The sequence below is a fragment of the Phoxinus phoxinus genome (genome assembly GCF_949152265.1).
Source record: "Phoxinus phoxinus genome assembly, chromosome: 5".
NCBI lineage: Eukaryota > Metazoa > Chordata > Actinopteri > Cypriniformes > Leuciscidae > Phoxinus > Phoxinus phoxinus.
The window spans coordinates 26,051,435-26,060,204 of NC_136880.1; the positions used below are offsets into that span (position 1 = coordinate 26,051,435).

Sequence of the window (8,770 nt, forward strand, 5' to 3'; positions counted from 1 at the left end):
AGGCTATGTTAGCCAACAAATGACCTGCCAAACGACTGATTGATTGATGTTAATGTGACATACATTTTGGGAAGATGACAAACAGACACATTAAAGCGTGAAATGTATTTTATTGTTTCATAAAAAATAAAAGATTCATAGGCTAATGAGGTTTCTGAGGAGTGGGTTTGTAGAATAGTCCCTTAATGGACCCTTTTCACAGACTGTGATGACGTGTTGTAACGGTCATAAATATCGTAAAACATTAGACATTCATCCTTGCCTGATCCTTGCACACTCCTGAGCAGATATGACATTTTTTTAACAGCTCTGCCATGCCCGTGCCACACTGGCGAATATTGCCCACAACCCATTACGCTTTCGAGGAGGAACTACAAACATGAGTAAAAAATGTTAAAAAAAACCCTACAAAACATGGCGGATATGCGCGACCGACGGTAAGAGGTAGATAAATGTTTGAGCGACTAATCAAAGTTTAACCTGATAAAAAAATATTTATTTAATGTTATCCGTATTATCATTTATAGCTACAGATCCGTTTAGCCATTAACTTTTAAATGCATCATTATTATGCATTAATAGAGTCTCCATGAAAGACCCGCGACTGTAGATCAACGTGCTTCTACATTTCTCTCCGATACGTTAGGAAATGAAATGAAATATAATTAAATTAATAGTAGCATTTCATCTTTGACAAGTTTGCGTGACTGGATCAACAACCAGAAGGAAATTCTGATTAATCATCTGTCCACTAAATTGGACATCACGCATCAGCTATAATTCATACTGTGACTGTTGTTGAATGAATGAATGAATGAATGAATGAGGCATTTATGTAGCGCTTTCATATTAACTTTTGTACAAGTCAAGTCAAGTCATCTTTATTTATATAGCGCTTTTTACAATACAGATTGTATCAAAGCAGCTTCACAGTGATAACATGAAAATAATACAAAAATAATTTCATCATCATCCACCTTTAAGGCAGATCTATAATATTGTTGAATATTAAATGTCCCCAACTAAGCAAGCCAGAAGGTAAGGCAACAGCGGCAAGGAACCAAAACTCCATCAGTTGACAGAAGGGAGAAAAAAACCTTGGGAGAACCCAGGCTCAGTCGGGGGCCAGTTCTCCTCTGGCCAATGAGTGAACAGTGTATGAAGTTCAGAATGAATCAGAGTATTTGTACACCCAAAGCACTTTACAATCATGGCAGGGTCTTTCCTCAAGCACCACCAGTGTGAAGCATCCACTTGGATAATGATTGTATAAGGGCCAATGGAGGGAATTTGGCTAGGACACCGGGGTTACATCCCTCTTAAAGGAGAACTCCGGTCAATTTTAACATTGAGCTAATTTTTTTTGTAAATTTGGAGTGCTGTCAATACAGAGAACAACGACAAAAATTGGTGTTGCCTACACTGTGTTATCCTCTTTTTAAAATGTGCACCCTTGTTGCCTTCAATGTTAGTTAAGTTACCTATTGGCGCTTTTCCACTGCATGGTACGGTACGGTTCGGTACGGCACGGCACGCTTTGGCGCTTTTCCACTGCATGGTACGGTACGGCTCGGTTCGGTACGGCTCACTTATGGCGCATTTCCACTGCATGGTACGGTACGGCACGGCTCGCTTCGGCTCGCTTTAAATGGTACCACCTCTGTTGAGGTTCCAAGCGTACCGTACCGATACTAAATGTGACGTGAAAACACTGCAGATCACTGATTGGTCAGACAGAATCGTCACTTCAGCGTCATTGTATTTGCGACACGAGACACTAAACCCGCTAGATTTAAATAGCCAGCCAACAGCCAACGCGGTAGCACCTGTTTTTAGAGTATTTACTTGACAAAAAAAGTAAAAAAAAATCAAACAAGAAATGGCTGAATCGTGGTCAGTGGACGAGGTGCAGACGTTCCTCTCGTTGGTTGCCGAGGAGCGGAAGTAGCACAGCTCTTAGCCGCACACGGCTACCACCGGACCTACAATAACGATCAGTCCCACCCACTTTGAAGCGGTACTGCAGTGGAAAAGCAACCGAGCTAAAGCGAACCGTGCCGTACCGAGTCGACTCGTACCATGCAGTGGAAAAGCGAAGCGAGCCGAACCGTTCCGCGCCGTGTTGAACCGTACCGAGCCGAACCGAGCCGTACCATGCAGTGGAAAAGCGCCATATGATCACGCGCGTGAACTCCACAATGGACTACTTTGGACTTCGACCGAAAACAGGAAGTAAATACAGGTATTTACGCTGGCTGAAATAACATCATTTTTATTCATATCTTTCACATCTACTGCAGTCAGATTCACTCGTGTTCACTCTGAAGGAATCACTCAACATGGCTGGGCACTTGTAATGACACATCAAAGATGTTAAGAGGCTAAAAGCAGGTTTATTACGTGCCCCATTGAAGTCAACAGGGTGCAAATTTTAAAAAGAGGATAACACAGTGTAGGCAAAACCGATTTTTGTCGTTGTTCTCTGTATTGACAGCACTCAAAATTTACAAAAAAAATAGCTCAATGTTAACATTGATCGGAGTTCTCCTTTAACGAGAAGGTCATTTTTAATGACCTCAGAGACTCTGTTTAGCATCTCATCAGAAGGACGGAGCTTGTTAGTGCCCCCATCATTTGGGGCATTAGGACCCGCACAGACTACATGGAGAGCGCCCCCTGCTGGCCTCACTAGCACCTCTTCCACCAGCAACCTAGTTTGGAGGTCTCCCATCCAAGTACTAACAGGCTCAACTCTGCTTAGCTTCAGTGGGCAACCAGTCTTGGGCTACACTCTAAAAAAAAAGTGGTTCTTCAGCGGTTCTTTACAGTGCTTATGGTGCTATATAGCACCACTGCCATTTTAAGAACCTGTTAAGCCCAGTTTGGTTCTTCAGCGGTTCTTTGGGGTGGTTTAGGTGCTCTTATGATTCCACATAGCATCATTTGACAAAGGTGAGGTATATGGCACTTAAAGTGGTTCCCCTATGATTACAAGCCAATTAACCACTTTTAGTGCTATTTAGCACCATTTTTGTTTATAGGGTGATATGCTGTGGGAATACTTATGTGTTCTTGAAAATACTTAATCTGCAAAATTAATTATGCATTTTATTGTAATGCGTTACTCGTGAAATCAAACAAGTAATCTGATTATGTATTGCATTTTGATTGTAGTGCATTACTTGTTACATCAAAAAGTAATCTGATTATGTAATGCATGTTACTTGTAATTCATTATCAACAATAGGCCTACTGCTAATTTCAGATGAGATTGAAAACACCTGATCATTAGTTCTTTAACACTGTCTGAAAACATAAATTGATCAATGTAGATTTCAGTCTGTGGTTTTCTTAGAGAGGAGAGCTACGATAGAAATTTGTCCATTTTGAACATAATCAGAATTATCAGCTATGCGCAAATCGGCATACTCGACTTGAGCATTTTCTATAGTCTGAGCATAGAGTTGTGTTATTACTGCAAAAAACAAAAACAGTTAAACAGTTAAAAACTTATTTCAGTTAAAACCAAAAACGCACACTGTCCACTCAAGTGGACATCTGAAAATGTCTCTGAAAAATAAAAGAAGTTCAGATCTTGTTTTTCATACTCATACTGACGGCAATATGCTAAAACACGTAAGAAATAAACCTTGACTGTAGTTGAAATGTATGCATTAAAGGGTTAATAAATGTCAAATCAAGGAAAGTTGTAACAGGAATTAAATTGCTGTAGGCCTATAACATTAAATAAAATATATATTTATTTAAAATTCTACGTTATCTTTTACATTTTGGGTTTTCTTTAGTGAATTTTGGGTTTTTAATTCCGTGGTGTAAATTAACAGCAATGATTCAGTCATTTCACACTCTAGTTGACTTCCTCTTAAACATCTGGATGAATTGCGCTGTAGGTCAAGTTGTTGTCAACAATTGATCTCAGTTTTGAATAAGGCGTGGGCGTGAATCTTGTCTTGTCTGTTTAATTGGACGAGAGATATTTAATTCAGTCTGCAAAATTGGCTTGGTTAATGTTTGACGAAGCTTGACATGTACAAAGGTGAAAAAAACATTAGGCTATAGTTCTCATTGGGATGTGAGGGGCTCATTCCCTGCCCCCTTTTAAGTGAGAACGCTGCCCGGAGAAAATGACACTCGGTCGGCTCGCGCAAATATGAAGTCCGAGGAAGTTGACAACATCGAAGAATTAAATAATTTACCTGTCGATTCTGTTCGGATTGCGCCGTATTTGGCAGAGCTGAGGCAAAAAGCAGAAGCAGAAAAAAACATTCGACACTTGGATTTGTCGAAAACATTTCTGATACGTTTTTTGCAGGCGAGAGACTTTGATGTGGCACTGGCGTTCAAGGTTTGGAAAACTAATTTACCTAAACTTTGACTGAACTCAAATTATTAATGTGTAAACTGACGCGCGTGCTTTCTGTAGTGATAGTAACTCCGTTGGTGAGACGTGATTTGGTTAGCAATAACATTTAGGCTACGGGCTGAAATTGCACAACACCTCTCACATGTATGCTGGCCTGGGGTAGGCTATTGCCATCACTTCAGAAGTGAGGGGGACAGAAATATCAAATAGCCTAACTGTTACCTATCTAATTGACAGGCTTTTCTTCTCTTGCTTTTTACTGGCTAAGACATCAAAAACACTGCTGAAATATTATTTAGCCAACCCAACCCCCTTATATTTTACCTATATCCTGATGATGAGTCATCATGGATGTAAAAATAAAATAAAAATCTTTTATAAATCACAGAAAATATATTTTATAGCTTTTGTACTGTAATAACATCTCAATAGCACTGCATTATTATTCATATACTTTATTGTTATAAAAATACCCTGAGATGGCTTGAAAAACATATAAATCACATATTGTCACAATTTATGCTTTCACGTTTCATCAGTCAAACGTTTTCTGCTTTTTACTCAGCTACAGCCATAGCTGGACACCTTTGTCCATATAGGGGATTTCCTGGAAGGTCGTCATAAGTTATTACTTCTATGAGTCCATTTTGGACTTTCTGTGAGGGACTGCCCTCTGGCTTCAAGTATGAAGGAAACCTACCTGAGTTTGTTTAGCCTAAGTCACTTAAGTGCTGTATAATGTTCACATCGCCTCGTTTCGAATAAGAATAAAATGTCAGATCATGCAGACTATCTTGTCTCTTTGAATTTAAATCTAGATCTTTTGTTCACATTTGCCCTTGAAAAACTTGTGAACAAAGGGGTGGAAAATTTTCGGCAAAGCTGAGGAGTTTTGGAAATTTTCCAATTTTGAAACTTTATGGGAATTCATAAAAATGTTGGGGTAATTTATGCTAACTGTATCATATACAAACATAAATGTAAACATTTTGTTTGGTCATAAGCAGACATGCATGCAAACCATAGACTGTAAAAAAATATGGATGTAGTGTCTGTTCGTGACGTCACCTGTAGGTTTCTTAAAGGATAATTCCGGTATTTAACACCTTGAGTCTATATTGTAGTTTGTTTTGGATGAACAAGAGTGGTGGACAACATTTTTTTGACAATGGTTCCTCTCTCGAGTTTTTGACTATAAAAGAATTGGCCATGGACCCATTTAACATGGGAGTCAATGTGCATGTCCGAAAATGTCATTAAAACAACCTTTAACATTATTTTTCAAAACTGTGCAACTCACCGAGTGATTAGTGATGTTAGTTGATGTTCCAGAAACAAAAAGTGTTGCGAAATACAGTTTCTGTCGTGTTTTATTCGTCATTTTGTAAAATCCCATTGTTGAAAAAATAGTTCCACTATAGCAAAATAAACGGATTGGAATCATATATTGCGACGATATATTGTTTATAATCATCAACGAACACCACTAACCACTCGGTGAGTTTAACAGATTTGTAAACGAACATTATTGGCTGTTTTAATGACATTTTCGGACATGCACATTGACTCCAATGTTAAATGGGTCCATGGCCAATTCTTTTATAGTCAAAAACTCGAGAGAGGAACCATTGTCAAAAAAAATTTGTCCACCACTCTTGTTCATCCAAAACAAACTACAATATAGACTCAAGGTCTTAAATACCGGAATTATCCTTTAAGAGCATTTTTGAAGCCCGGGCGGAGCCGGCCGTCGCCATCTTGGCAACGCGTCACTGCGGGTCACTCCCGGATAAACGAAAATGGGCAAAAAGACAGGATTCCCCCCAACGTTAAAAAATGTCAAATGAAAGCAGATTCAGGGGTGTGGCCTCAATAGCCCTGCAGTTTGTGTATTCTACGCCAATTCATAAGTAATTTCCGAATTTATGCAAAAGAAAATACCGGTAATGCATAATGCAATTCCAAGTGTATCATCACTATTTTAGATTTTATAGTTGTTGTTTTTTTCTTTTCAAGTTAATTATTATTCATTTAACTTCTTCTTTAACCATTTATATTGTGTTCATAATATACACCAGTTCATTTATATACAAATGTACATTATAGCTTATAGCCTATTTGTGCCAATTTTTTCTTGTCTATTTATGTAAAAATCCGTAAATATCTGGCCCACAAACACTCTAGTTTAAGTCAAAGTAACTTTGAGGTTATTTCATCCATACTGATTTGGCAAGGACTGGATTTTCACAAATTGATCTACACAAATTTTTTTTTTCTGACTGACATTGCATTCAGATGTCAAACCAACCATGTAATGTAATGAGCAATGCTTCTTTTGTCCTGATAATTTTCTTAAAAAATAAAAAACTTGAGACTAATATATAATTGATCTTGTGTCTTTCAACAGTTGTTAATCAACTATCATAAATGGAGACAAGAATGTCCAGAAATAACTGCCGATCTACGGCCATTATCCATCATAGGACTTCTCCAAAACAATTACCATGGAGTTTTGAGATCACGAGACGATGCTGGAGGTCGAGTTTTAATCTATCGGATTGGCAAGTACAAACAATATACAGTATATATATATAAAAAAACCTTCTAATATTATAATGGGGAATATAATGGAGAATATCACACATTTTCAAACACTGTTTTCAGGTCAGTGGAACCCCAAAGAATTTACAGCTTACGAGGTTTTTCGTGTGAGCCTCATTACGTCAGAGTTGATTGTTCGAGAGTGGGAGACTCAAAAAAATGGACTCAAAGTGATTTTTGATCTCCAAGATTGGTGCTTTGCTCATGCTCTGCAGATAAATCCTTCCTTGGCAAAAAAGATATCTTCTATACTCACGGTGTGTATCAATTAAAATAATTTCACTAAAGATTATGTATTTTAGTGAAGAAATTATCAATGGGATACCTGAAGAACATGTCTAGGTTCAACACCCCTTCCAAACATATAGAAAAACTTGGTTATCAGTATATATTTTTTTTAGTTTCTCCTGTCCTCTTATAGCTTTTTTTTTATATTATTAAAAAAAATGGACAAAAATATATGAATACATTATCGATTGAGTTAAAATGAATACACCAAATAAAAAAATAAAATCTGTCTTGCAGGATTCCTTTCCTTTGAAAGTACGCGGCATCCATTTGATAAACGAGCCCATTTTTTTCCGTCCCGTCTTTGCCATGATCCGTCCATTTCTTCCAGACAAAATCAAACAACGGGTTAGTAACATAGTAGACTACATGTATATGGGTTTTTAAAAGGGATTCGTTTTAATCAGTTTAATGTCTGATGCTTTTCCCTATAGATTCATATGCATGGCTGTTCATATATCCGAAGTCTCTGCAGTTACTTTCCGAAGGATATTCTCCCTCCTGTGTATGGAGGAACTGGACCAGGCATAGATGAAGTGTGCCAAGAGTGGACTGAGTTCATCATGCAGTCTGAAGATTATCTCTATAGGCTCTCTATAGACTTGCGCAACCCGCAAGAATCAGGCGGTGGAGGAGATGCTTCTCAGTCATCCGCCTTTGACTAATTAAAATGAAGGTACTTCTCACCATGTGCCCTTTGTGTTCTGCTGTGGCAGGTTAAATACTTTCTATGAAATTAAGGATAATATTGCTGACTTAAATTGTAATTGTAATATTTTACTAAATATGATTTTTTTTCTTTACTTTTATTTAAGAAAGGTGACATTCCCAGTTATCACATTTGGTTAATGTGATTTTATTGAATTCTATATCACACAGATATACATTGCAAAGTACTTGATATACCTCTGAAGATACAGTATAGCATTAGATTTCAGATGCTTGTTGCTTTTAGAGGAATGATTTTGTAGTCTCTTTAAAATTGCACAACTAGTGTACAATGTTGTATGAGAATGAAATATCAAAGTGCCTCTGTTTCTTTTACTTGTGAATTGTCATTGTTTTTATTGTATTATTTTCACAACTATAGACAAAACTCAGGATGTTACAAAACATAAGCCTGTGTGTTTATGGAGTCAAATTATCTGTAATGTAATGGTAAATAAATAAAAGCTGAGGGCATGTACTTATTTAGTATACTCTATGTTGGATTGTAAAGTGGCACTTTGGTCTATTGCCTTTTGCTCTGACTCTTAAACAAATATAACCAGAGACGAATGACCTTACTGGAGCTCTTCATGTTTACAGATTTCCTTAAATGTGAATTTCTGAAACCATGTATATACCTCTTGTTCTATTTATTGCACCTTTCCTGTTAGACAGTGACAGAAGAATGACAGAAGAAAATCACTCTTTTACATTAGTGGCTCATTATTTAATTGTGTTGTCATCAATTGTTATCCAACTATAACTGTTAATAAATTTTTCCTACTTTAA

The 8,770-nt window shown here is 37.3% G+C and overlaps 1 protein-coding gene across 3 annotated transcripts; it reads left to right on the plus strand.

Moving 5' to 3' along the window:
- Window positions 1-4,039: 4,039 nt before the first annotated feature.
- Window positions 4,040-8,770, plus strand: ttpa (tocopherol (alpha) transfer protein). 3 transcript variants are annotated; one of them, XM_079614523.1, is made up of 6 exons: window positions 4,040-4,366; window positions 6,792-6,945; window positions 7,049-7,242; window positions 7,511-7,621; window positions 7,708-7,949; window positions 8,089-8,770. In XM_079614523.1, exons 1-5 carry the CDS (start codon window positions 4,172-4,174, stop codon window positions 7,936-7,938), a joined length of 885 nt encoding a protein of 294 aa, XP_079470649.1. In that variant the 5' UTR covers window positions 4,040-4,171; the 3' UTR covers window positions 7,939-7,949; window positions 8,089-8,770. The 3 variants fall into 3 exon arrangements, with proteins under 3 accessions (XP_079470649.1, XP_079470648.1, XP_079470650.1); XM_079614522.1 differs by having other exon boundaries at window positions 7,708-8,770; XM_079614524.1 differs by lacking the exon at window positions 4,040-4,366 and adding an exon at window positions 6,154-6,700 and having other exon boundaries at window positions 7,708-8,770.